At 45.9% G+C, this 19178-nt stretch overlaps 1 protein-coding gene across 1 annotated transcript in view; it reads left to right on the top strand.

Annotated features, from left to right (window-relative positions):
- Positions 1-5562, top strand: part of SIAH3 (siah E3 ubiquitin protein ligase family member 3) — a 49408-nt gene extending 43846 nt beyond the window's left edge. The window contains exon 2 of the mRNA XM_068170844.1: positions 4823-5562. Coding sequence (XP_068026945.1) covers positions 4823-5410 — 588 coding nt within the window. The 3' untranslated portion in view covers positions 5411-5562. The remainder of the gene's footprint in view (positions 1-4822) is intronic.
- Positions 5563-19178: the final 13616 nt, after the last annotated feature.

Below are 19178 nucleotides of genomic sequence, written 5' to 3'. Positions count from 1 at the left end.
ATGGAATGGAATGGAATGGAATGGAATGGAATAGAATAGAATAGAATAGAATAGAATAGAATAGAATAGAATAGAATAGAATAGAATAGAATAGAATAGAATAGAATAGAATAGAAGTGGAATGGAATGGAATGGAATGGAATGAATGGAATGGAATGAATGGAATGGAATGGAATGGAATGGAATGGAATTAACCAGGTTGGAAAAGACCCTTCCAGATCATCAAGTCCAACCTATCACCCAACACCATCTAATCAACTAAACCATGGCACCAAGCACCCCATCCAGTCTCTTCCTAAACACTTCCAGGGATGGTGACTCCATCACCTCCCTGGGCAGCACATTCCAATGGCCAACCCACTCTTTCTGGGACAAGCTTCTTCCTAACATCCAGCCTAAACCTCCCCTGGCACAGCTTGAAACTGTGTCCTGTTGTTCTGGTGCTGGCTGCCTGGGAGAAGAGAACAATCCCCACCTCCCTACAACCTCCCTTCAGGAGTTGTAGACAGCAAGAAGGTCTCCCCTGAGCCGCCTCTTCTCCAGGCTACGCAACCCCCAGCTCCCTCAGCCTCTCCTCATAGGGCTTCTGCTCCAAACCCCTCCTCACCTTTGTTGCCCTTCTCTGGACACCTTCCAGCAACTCCTTGCTCTCAATGCTTATCAAATTAAGAGAATGAATTTCTAAATTCAATTACATCCTCCCTGGAAGTGGTTTCTCTGACTTTGGTAATCTTTGGAGAAGAATTATCCACAGCCTATAAAGCCTTTCCCCGTTTCAAGCCCTGATTTCGACACGTTATTCAAGAGGTTAATTTAAGATTCCTCTTCCTAAAGAGGAGTTAAATAAAGCTGATGGAAGGCTGGAGCTTGTCGAGCGCTTGAGAGGTTTATCAGCATGTGAGTCTGAGTTCATTAGTTTTAATTAGTATAATCACTAATGTTGCATTAACAGTTTGGTGAGGGAAAGTAATTGCTCACACCCACAGTATTAGACTGGGAGATTCAAATTCATTTTATGAGGCAATTAGCATTTCAGGGATGGTTTTTTTCTTTCTTTCTTTTAAAGGGCTTTTTATGATCTGCCACTGCAGTATCCTCCTGCACCAAAAGGAGTTGAAATTAACCATAACTTTCATCTTAATGGGAGGCAAAAATTAATGTGGAATTAAGTGTGCACCAGGCAATCACCACCCCCGATAAGAAGGTAGCGAAAGCCACGAACCTCGGTTAGTTTGTAATGACCTGCTTTATTTCCCAGACAATGACAGTCATTTATCTGCCCTCAATTCATTATCTTCTTGGAGAGTTTCTAGTCTGGAATTTTCTATGGTAAAACAAATAAAATAATGAGGAAAGGGATAAGTAGTACAGTACTGTTGAAGCAATAAGTCTCCAAAGGAAAAGCTGCCAGGTTCAATAATGGGGCTTAAATAGTCAATTATTCTTCATGTTAAATGTCAGTGGAAGAAGAAACAGCCCTTCCTGCAACCCAGTGCTTTGGGAACAGTCACGAATCTCACAGCAGCCCAAATCACAGCCCTGGTCTTTTCCAACCTGGGTAACTCCTATTCTATTCTATTCTATTCTATTCTATTCTATTCTATTCTATTCTATTCTATTCTATTCTATTCTATTCTATTCTATTCTATTCTATTCTATTCTATTCCATTCCATTCCATTCCATTCCATTCCATTCCATTCCATTCCATCTATTCTATTCCATTCTATTCCACTCTATTCCACTCTCTTCTATTCCATTCAATTCCACTCGATTCCACTCGATTTTATTCCATCCTCTCCTCTCCTCTCCTCTCCTCTCCCTCTCCTCTCTCCTCTCCTCTCCTCTCCTCTCCTCTCCGAACCTCCCAACCCTTAGCAGCTACTGACAAAATGAGAATGGACATCCAGGATTTTTTCATTCTGGTTGGCAAGGATGTTCTGATCAGGGCAGATGACCCAAGAGGTTGCCTTTCAAACCATGCTGGAAAGCAAAAGTGCAAGTTTTAGTGAGAAAAACTAGTTACAGTGAGAAAATTTACTGTCAAGGCTGTATTAAAAAGCATTATAATGTCAATTGAAAGATCATAAAATCAATAAGGTTGGAAACGACCTTGGAGATCATCAAGTCCAACCCAGCACCCAACACCTCAGGACCAACTAAACCATGGCTTCAAATGTCACATTCAATCCCCTCTTAAACACCTCCAGTGATGGTGACTCCACCACCTCCCTGGGCAGCACAATCCAACGGCCAATCTCTCTTTCTGGGAAGAACTTTCTCCTCACTTCCAGCCTAAACCTCCCCTGGCACAGCTTGAGACTGTGTCCTCTTGTTCTGCCACTGGCTGCTTAGAAGTGACCAACCTCCACCTGGCTACAGCCTCCCTTCAGGTAGTTGTAGACAGCAAGAAGGTCTCCCCTGAGCCTCCTCTTCTCCAGGCTAAGCAACCCCAGCTCCCTCAGCCTCTCCTCACAGGGCTGTGCTCCAAACCCCTCCCCAGCTTTGTTGCCCTTTTGTGGACACCTTCCAGCAACTCAGCATCTTTCCTAAGATCTGGATCTTCCTCCAGGAAGGTCTCTGAGGTCTTTTCCAACCTTATTGATTCCATGATTCTATGATTCTATGCTCTGCCTCCCTTCACTGACTGCAGAGGCAACCAAAGATAACCAGGTTTCCATCTCAATGGCTCAAGCAAATACTTAAAATTGGATGGGATGAATCATGAGCAGCATGCCTGTGCCTCAGGGTTTGCCTGTGCACAGAGTTATTGTGGGGAGCCATTGCTCTTCCTGAACTGAATTGCATGGAAATATACTTTTGGTTGAATCAGACTCATTTCTCTTCAAAAGCATCCACTTGACAGGGGCAGAGTGGTTTGCTTCCTAGGCCTCATGTGGAATCCTTCTGCAAGAGCTGCTGCTTTCTGAACCAGCTGCCCTACTTCAGTTCAGATTCCCTTTAGTGTAGAAATGCCCTGAACTCGCCACCCATCCACCTTTGAGACCAGTTTGAAGGTTTGTGGAGGTAAGCATATTGATTAAGCAAAAACACACTGACAAGCACACACACATACACAAAGCAAGCACTGTGTACAATAAACCCTGGCTTTTTATTTCCCAACTTCTGAGTGTTCTAAAGCACACTGTTTCAGGAGGAAGGCTTGCCTTTGCCAGTGTGTTTCATTAAAGAATCATAAAGCCATACATATTTCATTTCCTTGTTCTGAGCTGCAAGAGCCTTAACTATATAAAATGCCCCATGCTGTCCTTGCTTTGTTAGGCTTTCTTCCACCACCCCCACCCCCCCCCCCCCCCCCCCGCCCCAACCCCCTCTCTTTTAATCATATTTTCCCTGCCAAACTAATGAAATTGTTCTTTAAGCACATACATCACTTTCATTTGAAGTGACTTACCGTGGCTCAGCCGGTTTCTTTCTTCTTCTGGAGAACGAGGTAACTGCCACCACAGATGGGCAGAGTCCATGACACCAAGCTGGGGGCAAGTGTTGGTCTGTTAAAGGGTAGGAGAGATCTGCAGTGCAGCCTTGACAGGCTGGGCAGATGGGCAGAGTCCAAGGGCAGGAGATTGAACACATCTAAGTGCCAGGTTCTACACATTGGCCACAACAACCCCATGCAGTGCTACAGGCTGGGGTCAGAGTGGCTGGAGAGAAGCCAGGCAGAAAGGGACCTGGGGGTACTGGTTGATAGTAGGCTGAACATGAGGCAGCAGTGTGCCCAGGTGGCCAGGAGGGCCAATGGCATCCTGGCCTGTATCAGGAAGAGTGTGGGCAGCAGGAGCAGGGAAGTCATTGTGCCCCTGGACTCAGCTCTGTTTAGGCCACACCTTGAGTCCTGTGTCCAGTTCTGAGCCCCTCAGTTTAGCAAATCAGATTTTTAAATGGGAAGCTTTATAGGACTCTGTATAATTTTTCTCCAAAGATTACCAAAGTCAGAGAAACCACTTCCAGGGAGAATATAATTGAATTAGAAATTCATTCTCTTAATTTGATAAGCCTTGAGAGTAAGGAGTTGCTGGAATATGTCTAGAGAAGGGCAACAAAGCTGGGGAGGGGTTTGGAGCACAGCCCTGTAAGGAGAGGCTGAGGGAGCTGGGTTGCTTAGCCTGGAGAAGAGGAGGCTCAGGGGAGACCTTCTTGCTGTCTTCAGCTACCTGAAGGGAGGTTGTGGCCAGGTGGGGGGTTGGTCTCTTCTCCCAGGCAACCAGCACCAGAACAAGAGGACACAGTCTCAAGCTGTGCCAGGGGAGGTTTAGGCTGGAGGTTAGGAAGAAGTTCATCCCAGCAAGAGAGATTGGCCATTGGAATGTGCTGCCCAGGGAGGTGGTGGAGTCACCATCACTGGAGGTGTTTAGAAAGAGACTGGATGAGGCACTTGGTGCCATGGTTTAGTTGATTAGATGGTGTTGGGTGCTAGGTTGGACTTGATGATCTGGAAAGTCTTTTCCAACCTGGTTAATTCTATTCTATTCTATTCTATTCTATTCTATTCTATTCTATTCTATTCTATTCTATTCTATTCTATTCCATTCCATTCCATTCTCCATTCTCTATTCTATTCTATTCTATTCTATGCTATGCTATGCTATGCTATGCTATTCTATTCTGTTCTAGGATACCTATTGCTATGCAGATCCAGGTCTGGATTGCCCTGATCTCCAGTGTGCTGAATTGCTGGCATTCCCACTCCTGCTCTGTTGGGGTGGGGTATTAGGTGACTGATGTCTGTGGGGCTTGCAGCTTGCACACCTGCCCGAGCTCCTGGCCTGCCTGCTGTTACATGTAATTTCTCTCTTCTCCTAGTATGCACCGACCCGTTGTGCAGCTGCCCAGACATCCACGGACCAAGGCCTCCTTCCTCCCTGCCATCACCATGAAGCAGTACATGACCCCCAGCTTGTTCCCTGCACCTGCCCACTCTTCTCCTGCCCATGGGAAGGGCACCTGGAGGTGGTGGTGTCCCACCTGAGACAGACGCACCGTATCAACATACTTCAGGGAGCAGAGATTGTCTTCCTGGCCACGGACATGCACCTCCCCGCACCCACAGACTGGATCATCATGCACTCCTGCCTTGGCCACCAGTTTTTGCTGGTTCTCAGGAAGCAGGAGAAGTATGAAGGCCACCCCCAGTTCTTTGCCACCATGATGCTGATCGGCACCCCAACCCAAGCCGACAACTTCACCTACCGGCTGGAGCTCAACAGGAACCAGAGGCGCCTTAAGTGGGAGGCAACCCCCAGGTCGGTGCTGGAGTGTGTGGACTCTGTCATTTCAGATGGGGACCTGCCTTGTGCTGAACACTTCCCTGGCTCAGCTCTTCGCCGACAACGGGAGCCTCGCAATAGGGATTGCAATAACCACCAGCAAAGTCCACAGTGCAGAAGCTGAATTGTGAGGGGGAAGGAGGGGGGAACAGAAATGGTGCTCTAGCTGCCTCGTGAGAGCTAAGACTTGTGGACTTTTTCTGGGGGGGTCTCAGGTCTTTTATGGTATTTAGTACTCGTCCACAGTGGGCATTATGTAAACATCCTGTGGTGACGGTCTCTGTGTAATGTATTTACTCTTTTGTTAATACAATTTTATGAGACATTTTAAAGAGGCTAATGGATTCTTTACTTGCCCTCCAACAAGGGTGCAAGCAGCATTTCCTCCTGGAAAAGTGCATCCAGGGTGATTCACAGAAAGCTTCTGGTCTGAGCATGCTGTGCAAGTCTCTTTCCTTCACGGGCTGACTAATTGCCTGGTATTAGGATGAACTCCACGCCTGAGAAAAGGTAAAGTATTCCAGTAAGGCACAAGAGTACCCTGTCTTCCATACTATCAACAGTGGTTTAACTATGGCTAAAGGATGCCATGGGTTAGTTGATTAGATGGTGTTGGGTGATAGGTTGGACCTTTTCCAACCTGGTTAATTCTACCCCATTCCATTCCATTCCATTCCATTCTGTTCTGTTCCGTTCTGTTCTGTTCCATTCCATTCTACTCTACTCTACTCTACTCTACTCTACTCTACTCTACTCTACTCTACTCTACTCTACTCTACTCCATTCCATTCCATTCCATTCCATTCCATTCCATTCCACTCCATTCCATTAGATTCCATTCCACTCTATTCTATTCCATTCCATTCCATTATTTTCTATTCCATTCCATTCCATTCCATTCCATTCCATTCCATTCCATTCCATTCCATTCCATTCCATTCCATTCCACTCCACTCCACTCCACTCCCACTCCACTCCATTCCATTCCATTCCATTCCATTCCATTCCATTCCACTCCACTCCACTCCATTCCATTCCATTCCATTCCATTCCATTCCATTCCATTCCATTTTGATAATCTCAAAAGTCTTTTCCAGCCTGGTTAATCCTATGCTATGCTCTGCTATGCTACACTATCCTATCCTATCCTATCTTATCCTATCCTATCCTATCCTATCCTGTCCTGTCCTGTCCTGTCCTATATTCCTTCACAGAAGAGAGTTTGGCCATCGGAATGTGCTGCCCAGGGAGGTGGTGGAGTCACTGTCCCTGGAGGTGTTCAAGAGGATATTGGATGTGGCACTTGAAGCCATGGTTTTGTTAGTCATGAGGTCTTGGGTAACAGGTTGGACTTGATGATCTTTGACATCTTTTCCAACCTTATTGATTCTATGATTCTATTCTATTCTATTCTATTCTATTCTATTCTATTCTATTCTATTCTATTCTATTCTATTCCATTCCATTCCATTCCATTCCATTCCATTCCATTCCATTCCATTATTTTCTATTCCATTCCATTCCATTCCATTCCATTCCATTCCATTCCATTCCATTCCATTCCATTCCATTTCACTCCACTCCACTCCATTCCATTCCATTCCATTCCATTCCATTCCATTCCATTCCATTCCATTCCATTCCATTTTGATGATCTCAAAAGTCTTTTCCAGCCTGGTTAATCCTATGCTATGCTCTGCTATGCTACGCTATCCTATCCTATCCTATCCTATCCTATCCTATCCTATCCTATCCTATCCTATCCTATCCTATCCTATCCTGTCCTGTCCTGTCCTGTCCTGTCCTATCCTATATTCCTTCACAGAAAGAGAGTTTGGCCATTGGAATGTGCTGCCCAGGGAGGTGGTGGAGTCACCGTCCCTGGAGGTGTTCAAGAGGATATTGGATGTGGCACTTGTTTTTGTTAGTCATGAGGTCTTGGGTAATAGGTTGGACTTGATGATCTTTGACATCTTTTCCAACCTTATTGATTCTATGATTCTATCTATTCTATTCTATTCTATTCTATTCTATTCTATTCTATTCTATTCTATTCTATTCTATTCTATTCTATTCTATTCCATTCCATTCCATTCCATTCCATTCCATTCCATTCCATTCCATTCCATTCCATTCTCACACTGTGGTCACAACCAAGCCTCAGGGAGACTGCAGTTTAGATCTCCCTTCAGCTTCTGACAACCAACCTTCACCACATAGACAATGTTAAAGCTTCAGAAGAATAAGTCACTGTCTCTGCTGAGCTGGGTCCTGGAAAGCCTCACCCTTCATTAAAATGAGGATGACAGCTAGTGGGTGGTCACTGTGATGATGGTTTAAATCTTGCTCTTGTATCACAAGGGGTGGCTGGAGGCTTGTTAGATGGTTTAGTTCTAGGATGGGTATAACCATAGCCAGTCATGAGGACCTTCCACTGTTAAGCTGTGACTGCCTTAAGCATTCAAAAAGAAAGCTTCAGACAATGAAGCATCATGACAGTCCTAAGTTGTGTACTGATCTTAGTATTGAATTCTGTGGCCACTTAGCCCCACAGTGTGTGCTGCTAGATATTGATTTTAAACAGTGCAGCCAGAATGTTGGTTTTGCAAACTGGCTATGAGGTTTGAAAATGGTATCCTTTAAAAATACCCTGAATTTTCTCTCTTCCATGTGCTAGGAGGGTGCTAATGGTGATGGAATTTTTTCTACTGCTGAGGATGTTTCCATGACACCAAGCTGGGGGCAGGAGTTGATCTGTTAGAGGGTAGAGAAGCTCTGCAGAGGGACCTTGCCAGGCTGGACAGATGGGCAGAATCCAAAGGCATGAGATTGAACACATCCAAGTGCCAGGTTCTACACTTTGGCCACAACAACCCCATGCAGTGGCTACAGGTTGGGGCCAGAGTGGCTGGAGAGCAGCCAGGCAGAGAGGGACCTGGAGGTATGGGTTGATAGTAGGTTGAACATGAGCCAGCAGTGTGCCCAGGCAGCCAAGAAGGCCAATGGCATCCTGGCCTGCATCAGGAATAGTGTGGCCAGCAGGAGCAGGGAGGTCACTGTGCTGCTGGACTCAGCACTGGTTAGGCCACACCTTGAGTCCTGTGTCCAGTTCTGGGCCCCTCAGTTTAGGAAAGATGTTGAGTTGCTGGAAGGTGTCCAGAGAAGGGCAAGAAAGCTGGGGAGGGGTTTGGAGCACAGCCCTGTGAAGAGAGGCTGAGGGAGCTGGGGTTGCTTAGCCTGGAGAGAGGAGGGAAGGAAGAAGTTCTTCCCAGAAAGAGAGATTGGCCATTGGAATGTGCTGCCCAGGTAGGTGGTGGAGGTGTTTAGGAAGAGATTGGATGGGGTGCTTGGTTTCATGGTTTAGTTGATTAGATGGTGTTGGGTGATAGCTTGGACAGGATGACCTTGAAGATCTTTTCCAACCTGGTCTACTCTATTCTATTCTATTCTATTCTATTCTATTTCTATTCTATTCTATTTCTATTCTATTCTATTCTATTCTATTCTATTCCATTCATCTATTCCATTCATCCATTCCATTCCATTCCATTCCACTCAGATGCCTCTGAACCTTTTTCTCAAGAAACATCTGGGCAGTTGGGGCATTTAGCAGCCTGACAGACTGAGGATCATTGCTTGAGTCCCTCAGAAAACTGAGGAAGGAGGAGATTTGAGGTAATAACAGCCCTTCAGTGTTTCAAGAGGCATCTCTCTGTAGCTAGCTTTGGGTAGAGAAAAACAGTGATGCCCATCTCTCCCACCTGCTGCTCTCCTGGGAGTTATTATAAATTATGCATGAAGGAAAGCAAATTATTATTTCCCTGAGATGAATGCTACAGAGGTCATGCCCTCTGGGCTGCAGATGCACCTCACACCTCCTTACCTGGGCTTTCATAACAGGTCAAACAGAAGCTAAGATCTCTTCCCAGGTGGCCAGCACCAGAACAAGAGGACACAGTCTCAAGCTGCACCAGGGGAGGTTTAAGCTGAATGTTAGGAAGATGTTCTTCATATAGTGATTGGCCATTAGAATGTGCTGCCCAGGGAGGTGGTGGAGTCACCATCATTATAGTTGTTTAGGGAGAGACTGGATGAGGCACTTGGTGCCATGGTTGAGTTGATTAGATGGTGTTGGTTGAGAGGTTGGACTCTATGATCTCAAAGGTGTTTTCTATCACTGGAGGTATTTAGGAGGAGACTTGATGGGGTTCTTGGGTGCCATGGTTTAGTTGATTAGGTGATATTGGATGATAGGTTGGATGCAATGATCTCAAAGATCTCTTCCAACTTAGTTAATTCTCTTCTCTTCTCTTCTCTTCTCTTCTCTTCTCTTCTCTTCTCTTCTCTTCTCTTCTCTTCTCTTCTCTTCTCTTCTCTTCTCTTCTCTTCTCTTCTCTCTCTTCTCTTCTCTTCTCTTCTCTTCTCTTCTCTTCTCTTCTCTTCTGCTACTCTTCTCTCTCTCCTCTCCTCTCCTCTCCTCTCCTCTCCTCTCCTCTCCTCTCCTCTCCTCTCCTCTCCTCTTCTCCTTTCCTCTCCTCTCCTCTCCTCTCCTCTCCTCTCTCCTCTCCTCTCCTCTCCTCTCCTCTCCTCTCCTCTCCTCTCCTCTCCTCTCCTCTCCTCTCCTCTCCTCTCCTCTCCTCTCCTCTCCTCTCCTCTCCTCTCCTCTCCTCTCCTCTCCTCTCCTCTCCTCTCCTCTCCTCTCCTCTCTGAACCTCTCCTCTCTGAACCTCTCCTCTCCTCTCTGAACCTCTCCTCTCCTCTCTGAACCTCTCCTCTCCTCTCCTCTCTGAACCTCTCCTCTCTGAACCTCTCCTCTCTGAACCTCTCCTCTCTGAACCTCTCCTCTCCTCTCCTCTCTGAACCTCTCCTCTCCTCTCTGAACCTCTCCTCTCCTCTCCTCTCTGAACCTCTCCTCTCTGAACCTCTCCTCTCCTCTCCTCTCTGAACCTCTCCTCTCTGAACCTCTCCTCTCCTCTCCTCTCTGAACCTCTCCTCTCCTCTCTGAACCTCTCCTCTCCTCTCCTCTCCTCTCTTCCCTTCCCTTCCATTCCATTCCATCCCATCCCATCCCATCCCATCTCATCCCATCCATGCCATCTCATCCCATCCCATCCCATCCCATCCCATCTCATCCCATCCCATCCCATCCCATTCCATTCCATTCCATTCCATTCCATTCCATTCCATTCCATTCCATTCCATCCCATCCCATTCCATTCCATCCCATTCCATTCCATTCCATTCCATTCCATTCCATTCCATTCCATTCCATTCCATTCAACAGCCTGCTCTTGACCACACAAAGCTGAGGTCTGAAGAAGACTCAGTCCCTGTAAGAGTAGGCAGGATCCTACGTTCACAGCAATCCCACCTTTAATTTGGAGGACATGGAGAGCTTGCTGGCTTGCAGTGCTTCACTGGAACATGCAGGCTCCAGAGTGGCTTGCTTCAATGTTAAATATTCAGAACCAGCTACTGCTGCCCTTTCCCTGAATGATGGCAATAAATAAATCATTGGCAATTTTTGTTAACTGAAACTGGCTTCTCCAGCTCCTCCAGTAAATATTCTGCTGAGGAATTAAAACAAAGCAAAAGCACTAAACCCCCCAATAAAAACAGTTCTTCTAGCTTAATATTCCTGAGCTCTTTGTGCACCACAGTTAGGATGTGGTGTAATGCTGCTTTTGTTACCTGATCACAACCATTTCTAGGGCAAGGGATAGTCCTCAGCTATTCACTTAGAATGACAGAATCATAGAATCAATAAGGTTGGAAAATACCTCAAAGATCATGAAGTCCAACCTGTCACCTAGCACCTCAGGACTAATTAAACCATGGTTTCAAGTGCCATGTCCAACCCCCCTCTTGAACACCTCCAGGGATGGTGATTCCACCACCCTCCCTGGGCAGCACATTCCAGTGGCCAATCTCTCTTTCTGCACAGAACTTTCTCCTCACCTTGAGCCTAAACCTCCCCTGGCACAGCTTGAGACTGTGTCCTCTTGTACTGGTGCTGGTTGCCTGGGGGAAGAGACCAACCCCCACCTGGCTACAACCTTCTTTCAGGGAGCTGTAGGATGCCTCTTCCCCAGGCTGAACAACCCCAGCTCCCTCAGCCTCTCCTCACAGGGCTGTGCTCAAGGCCTCTCCCCAGCCTTGTTCCAGGATATTTGTGTCTTCCCATCTAGCACCTTTTTATCTTGAAATACCAACTGAAATGAAGAATGTACTATTGGTACTTTGGGGAGTGCCCCTTGCCAAAGCACCAGTGTATTTCTGACAGGATGAATGTGACAGCCAAAGCCCTCTGGGATGTGCATCCATGTTTGTTTCAGTGGAGCAGGAGGCACAGTGAAAAAGTAACCCTTCTTGACATGTGACCTCCTCATGACCTGTGTGTCCTTCTCCAGAGCTTTCTCATGACCACTCCAACAATTCAGTCTTTCCATTTTTTAACCAGTGCCATCCCTTGTTTGGAGAAGAGGAGGCTCAGGGGAGACCTTCTTGCTCTCTACAACTACCTGAAAGGGAGGTTGTAGCCAGGTGGGGCTTGGTCTCTTCTCCCAGGCAACCAGCAGCAGAACAAGAGGACACAGTCTCAAGCTGCACCAGGGGAGGTTTAGGCTGGATGTTAGGAAGAGTGATTTGCCATTGGAATGTGTTGCAAGGGATGTTGTGGAGTCACCATCTCTGGAGCCGTTTAAGAGGAGACTGGATGGGGCACTTAGTGCCATGATTTAGTTGATTGGATTAGCAGCCTGCAAATGTGATTGCTGTGATTTGTATTCCACCTGTTCAGATAGACTACCATGAGAATCATTATCTTTGCTTTATAATGCATTAACCCCAACTAAAAACAAACCCATCTCTGGAGCTGTTCAAGAGGAGACTGGATGGGGCACTTGGTGCCATGGTTTAGTTGATCAGATGGTGTTGGGTGATAGGTTGGACTTGATGATCTCAAAGCTCTTTTCCAACATGGTATGGTCTATTCTATTCTATTCTATTCTATTCTATTCTATTCTATTCTATTCTATCCCATTCCATCCTATCCTATCCTATCCTATCCTATCCTATCCTATCCTATCCTATCCTATCCTATCCTATCCTATCCTATCCTATCCTATCCTATCCTATCCCATTCCATTCCATTCCATTCCATTCTATTCTATTCTATTCTATTCTATTCTATTCTATTCTATTCTATTCTATTCTATTCTCAGCCCATTCTCAAACTCTCAGCCAGGGTTTCACCCTTTGGCTTTCATGGTGCTTCTTGCATCCTCCCACTCTTAACCTTTGGATACCATTTCTTAAATTACTCTTGCTGCTTTCTGCAGACAGCCAATTCCTTGCTCTGTCTCTCCACAGCTGCAAAGCTTCAGCTCTGTCAAGGATTTCAGAAATCCAGATATATTGGAGTACTAATGAAATTCTCCCCAGAAAGACTCCCAGTATAGAAAAGAACACATTCTGTGGAGCCAGGAATCATAGAATCAATCAGGTTGGAAAAGACCTCAGAGATCATCAAGTCTACATCCAGCCTTCATGAGTATCTCAACATGAAACTCAAATATTTAAGGGTGTATTTAAGGACTTGCTGCCATGGAAGACATTCTAATTCAGTCATAATTCAAAGCCTATGAGCAACTCTTCACTTCCATAAAGCAAAGGTGGGACATAAATCCTGTAATGTTGGCAACCAGGTTCAGCAATGAAACTGAGTTTAGTGAAGGCTCCCAGTTGACCTAGTTGTGGCCTTCCAGTAGCTGAAGGGGGCCTACAAGAAGGCTGGGGAGGGACTTCTCAGGATCTCAGGGAGTGATAGGACTAGGGGGAATGGAATGAAGCTGGAGGTGGGGAGATTCAGGCTGGAGATGAGGAGGAAGTTCTTCCCCATGAGAGCGGTGAAGCCCTGGAATGGGTTGTCCAGGGAGGTGGTTGGGGCCCCATCCCTGGAGGTGTTTAAGAGCAGGCTGGATGAGGTTGTGGCCAGGCTGATCTAGTGTGGGGTGTCCCTGCCCATGGCAGGGGGGTTGGAACTAGATGATCCTTGTGGTCCCTTCCAACCCTGACTGATACTATGATACTATGAACTACTCTTTTCTTAACATAGCACTTTTTACAGCTCTCTACTTATGGTTGGAAGCAGCTGTAGGTTGTCTTCCCAAATTTGGGATCCTAAAATTCATTTCACACTCCAGTATTTTTTGTCTTTATAATGCTTTATACCAAGTAACTCTAAACTGCTTCAAAATGCCACGGTTTAGTCATGAGGTCTGTGGTGACAGGTGGGGCTTGATGATCTTTGAGATCTCTTCCAACCTTGGTGATTCTGTGATTCTGTGAAAACATGAACATAGAAAGAGGTTGGAAAAGACTTCAAAGGTCATTGAGTCCAACCTGTCACCCAACACCTCAGGACCAACTAAACCATGACTTCAAATGCCACTTTCAATTTCTTTTAGAACACCTCCAGTGATGCCCTCCCTGGGCAGCACATTCCAATGGCCAGTCTCTCTTTCTGGGAAGAACTTTCACCTCACTTCGAGCCTAAACCTCCCCTGGTGCAGCTCGAGACTGTGTCCTCTTTTTCTGGTGCTGGTTGCCTGGGAGATGAGACCAACCCCCACCTGGCTACAACCTCCCTTCAAGGAGTTGTAGACAGCAAGAAGGTCTCCCCTGAGCCTCCTCTTCTCCAGGCTAAGCAATCCCAGCTCCCTCAGCCTCTCCTCACAGGGCTGTGCTCCAGACCCCTCCCCAGCTTTGTTGCCCTTCTCTGGACATGTTCAAGTGTCTTGATGTCCTTCTTAAACTGAGGGGCCCAGAACTGGACACAGGACTCAAGGTGTGGCCTAAGCAGTGCTGAGTCCAGGGGCACAATGACTTCCCTGCTCCTGCTGGCCACACCATTCCTGATACAGGCCAGGATGCCATTGGTCTTCTTGGCCACCTGGGCATGCTGGGCTCATGTTCAACCTACTATCAACCAGTACCCCCAGGTCCCTCTCTGCCTGGCTGCTCTCCAGCCCCTCTGTCCCCAGCCTGTAGCTGGGTTGTAGCTGGGTTGTTTTTTTTCTACTTTTTACACCTCTCTGTTCCTGGATGGATTTTCTTGTGCCTAGATTAGTAAACTGCAGCAAGAGTTTCATCAGGCTGAGCCAGATGGATTGCTACCAGACTCACTAGAAAACCTACTTGGGTTCTTCTGCACTATCCATCAGACACACTGTGAATGTTAATGTCAGATCTTCAGTAAAGCAGCATTAAGTGCTTGCTGCTCAATCCCATTATGAATTAAGCTCACATCATGTACCCATGACTCCTTATAAATCAGCTGAAGCATCCCAAATCTCATCATTTTGAAGATGATAAAGGATCTTGCACTGCCAGTGCCAGCACCAGCCAGAGGGCTTGCTGAGAAGTAGGGCAGTAGTCCTCTTCCCACAGGACTCTGATATAGAATAGAGTGGAATAGAATGGAATTAACCAGGTTGAAAAGACCTTCGAGATCAAGGCCAACCTATCACCCAACACCATCTAATCAACTAAACCATGGCACCAAGCACCCCATCCAGTCTCTTCCTAAACACCTCCAGTTATGGTGACTCCACCACATCCCTGGGCAGCACATTCCAATGGCCAATCTCTCTTTCTGGGAAGAACTTCTTCCTAACATCCAGCCTAAACCTCCCCTGGCACAACTTGAGACTGTGTCCTCTTGTTCTGGTGCTGCTTGCCTGGGAGAAGAGACCAACCCCCACCTGGCTACAACCACCCTTCAGGGAGTTGTAGAGAGCAAGAAGGTCTCCCCTGAGCCTCCCATTCTCCAGACTAAGCAACCCCAGCTCCCTCAGCCTCTCCTCCCCAGGCTTGTGCTCCAAACCCCTCCCCAGCTTTGTTGCCCTTCTCTGGACACATTCAGGCAACTCAACATCTTTCCTAACCTGAGAGGCCCAGAACTGGACACAGGACTCAAGGTGTGGCTTGACCAGTGCTGAGTCCATGGGCACAATGGCTTCCCTGCTCCTGCTGGCCATGCTATTTCTGATGCAGGCCAGGATACCACACTGCTGGCTCATGTTCAGCCTACTATCAACCAGTACCCCCAAGTCCCTCTCTGCCTGGCTGCTCTCCAGCCACTCTGACCCCAGCCTGTAGCACTGCATGGGGTTGTTGTGGCCAGTGTGTAGAACCCAGCACTTAGATGTGTTCAATCTCATACTCTTGGACTCTGCCCATCTGTCCAGCCTGGCAAGATGCCTCTGCAGAGCTCTCCTAGCCTCTAATGGATCAACACTTGCCCCCAGCTTGGTGTCATCTGCATATTTACTGCTGATGGACTCAATCTCTTTGTCCAGATCATCAATAAGATATGGAACAGAATGGGCCCCAATGGTATCCTCTATTTGATACCATCCTTTATGGCTGCAGGCCAGTAAGCTGCTGCTAAAAGGTGGGATGGTAAACTCTGGGCAACATAAGAATTACAACACAATGAATGGTTTACTACAAACTGCCAGACACTGATGCATGATTCTCTCCTTTGGGCATCTGAGGGACGAAACCCAGTTGATGGTGCTGGAGTGTAGGTGATTTATCTGCTTTTCTATACCACCACACATCTGCAAAACACTTTGATCAGGCAAGAGTCCATCAGAACACACTCAGAGACCCACTCCTGCTCTAAATGAACCAGAAACACCTTCTCACATGGAGGAGCTGCTGCTTCTGAAGTGTTTAGAGACAGGCATGGGTTTTAATCTTTGCTGTTGTTGTTGTTGTTGTTCCTCCAACTAACTCTGCATGCTCACAATGTGTGTGTGAAGGGTGGAAAACAAAGATTGCCACATGTATCATTGTCAGAACCATTCACACACTACAATGATTCATCTTCTGCAGAGATGACCCTGCACAAAACAAGAGGGTTTCACTGCAGGGCAGTGCCTGCAGGCTCCAAAGATGTGCATAGCCTACTGAGGGCAGAGCTCAGCATGCAGACAGAAGCATTACTCAACAAAAAACACTCAGAGAGAGGTCACACCAGGGTCATCAGGAAAATGATTGAACAGCCTGAATGCATCAAACCAGTGAGGAGCTGAGGGTCAGGACAGAGATATTTCTCTTCACATCAGCACCTTCCAAGCAGCTAAAGGGTCTCTTGTCTGCTCAGACTCTTGTCTTGGGAGCAGTGCAGATGAGAGACCCTTGGCACTGTGGGTCTGCATGCTGATGGTCCTGATGCTGCATAGCAACTGCAGACATCCAGCCCTAGTCCTGTCCCACAGCTCTTCTGGCTTTGGTGGATACATGGAATGGAATGGAATGGAATGGAATGGAATGGAATGGAATGGAATGGAATGGAATGGGAGTAGGAGTAGGAGTAGGAGTAGGAATAGAATAGAATAGAATAGAATAGAATAGAATAGAATAGAATAGAATAGAATAGAATAGAATAGAATAGAATAGAATAGAATAGAATAGAATAGAATAGAATAGAATAGAATAGAATAGAATAGAATTGAATAGAATTAACCAGGTTGGAAAAGAACTTGTGATCATTGAGTCCAATCAGTGATACTGTCATTGATACTTACAGATCACCTATCACTCAACACCATCTAATCAAATAAACCATGGCACCAAGTGCCCCATGCAGTCACTTCCTAAACACCTCCAGTGATGGTGACTCCACCACCTCCCTGGGCAGCACATCCCAATGGCCAATCTCTCTTTCTGGGAAGAATTTCTTCCTAATATCCAGCCTAAACCTCCCCTGGTGCAGCTTGATGCTATGTGTTCTTGTTCTGGTGCTGGCTGCCTGGGAGAAGAGACCATCCCTCACCTGGCTACAACTTCCCTGTTTAGGAAGTTTAGGAAGAGACTGGATGGGATGCTTGGCACCATGGTTTCACTGATTAGATGGTGCTGGGAGATAGGTTGGACTTGGTGATCTCAAAGGTCTTTTTCAAGCTGGTTAATTCAATTGAATTGAATTCAATTCCATTCAATTCAATTCAATTCAATTCAACTCAATTCAATTCAACTCAACTCAACTCAATTCAATTCAAACCAATTCAGTTCAATTCAAACCAGTTCAAGCCAATTCAATTCAGTTCTATTCTATTCTATTCTATTCTATTCTATTCTATTCTATTCTATTCTATTCTATTCTATTCTATTCTATTCTATTCTATTCTATTCTATTCTACTCTACTCTACTCTACTCTACTCTACTCAACTCTACTCTACTCTACTTCTACTCTACTCTACTCTATTCTATCATCTTCAAGAGAAGAACAAGGACTAATATTCATTGCAAAGATTTCACAGAGGGATGCCAGGCTCCAAAGATGAGCCTAAAGAACCATAGTGGGAGGCAAACAGGAAATACCAATTGTGAAGCCAGCAGTCCTTCAACTAAAATGAGCTCCCTATCTTCCAGGTACTGAATATCCTCCAGAGACACTACCTATCTACTTAATCTTGTAGAAAGCTCCACGACTGAGAGGTTCTTGCTGTTGGAAATTGCATCAAGTAACCTTATTGATGATAAATGGCTTTGAACTTTCATGGCGGCAGTGATGAACTGCTTCAACACCCATGTGGTGGAGGCTGAAAAAATCAGCACTTTTAGACAAAGAAATAAACTTATTCAAATGCAAAGGCAGGATTTGGGGCAGAGTTTCCAGGTGATCTTAAAACCCATTTTCCTTACCACTGCAGACTGGATGTCTGCCAAGCAAGAGTCATTTCACTGCCAGTCAGGCCTTACTGGCTTGAGTTCAAGAGCAACTCAGATATTCTTCATTTCTCTACTAAGGGAAACCACTTTAAAAAGTAAAACAAACACTCTCACATATGAAATAAATGTGGAAAGAATCTCATTTCTTAGCTTGTACTCAGCACTGTTAGGCCACACCTTGACTACTGTGTCCAAATCTGGGCCCCTCAGTTTAAGAAAGACATTGAGAAACTTGAATGTGTCCAGAGAAGGGCAACAAGGCTGGGGAGAGGTCTGGAGCACAGCCCTGTGAGGAGAGGCTGAGGGAGCTGGGGTTGCTTAACCTGGAGAAGAGGAGGCTCAGAGGAGACCTTCTTGCTGACTACAACTCCCTGAAGGGAGGTTGTAGCCAGGTGGGGGTTGGTCTCTTCTTAGAGGCAACAAGCACCAGACAAGAGGACATAGCCTCAAGCTGTGCCAGGGGAGGTTTAGGCTGGATGTTGAGGAGAAAGTTTTTCCCAGAAAGAGAGATTGGCCATTGGAATGTGCTGCCCAGGGAGGTGGTGGAGTCACCATCCCTGGAGGTGTTTAGGAAGAGCCTGGATGAGGCACTTGGTGCCATGGTTTAGTTGATTAGATGGTGTTGGATGATAGGTTGGACTTGATGATCTCAAAAGTCTTTTCCAACCTGGTTAATTCTATTCTATTCTATTCTATTCTATTCTATTCTATTCTATTCTATTTTATTCTATTCTATTCTATTCTGTTCTATTCTATTCTATTCTATTCTATTCTATTCTATTCTATTCTATTCTATTCTATTCCATTCCATTCCATTCCATTCCATTCCATTCCATTCCATTCCATTCCTTTCCATTCCATTCCATTCCATTAATAGCCACTGAGTCTGCATGGGAAGTACAACTACCACTGCTCAGGGAAACTCCACAAGTCATGGTAGGGCTTTCACTTAGGTTGCAGTTTAAGAGAAGACAAGTGTGTTTTGCAAAAGAATCCTCTGTTGCTCTGTTGTTTAGTTGGTTGGGTGGTGTTGGATGATAGGTTGGACACGATGATCTTGAAGGTCTCTTCCAACCTGGTCTATTCTATTCTATTCTATTCTATTCTATTCTATTCTATTCTATTCTATTCTATTCTATTCTATTCT

The sequence above is a fragment of the Melanerpes formicivorus genome, unplaced genomic scaffold, assembly GCF_026170545.1.
Source record: "Melanerpes formicivorus ecotype bairdi unplaced genomic scaffold, bMelFor1.0.p_v2 SCAF_672, whole genome shotgun sequence".
In the NCBI taxonomy this organism is placed as follows: domain Eukaryota; kingdom Metazoa; phylum Chordata; class Aves; order Piciformes; family Picidae; genus Melanerpes; species Melanerpes formicivorus.
This window is presented reverse-complemented; position numbering and strand designations above follow the sequence as displayed.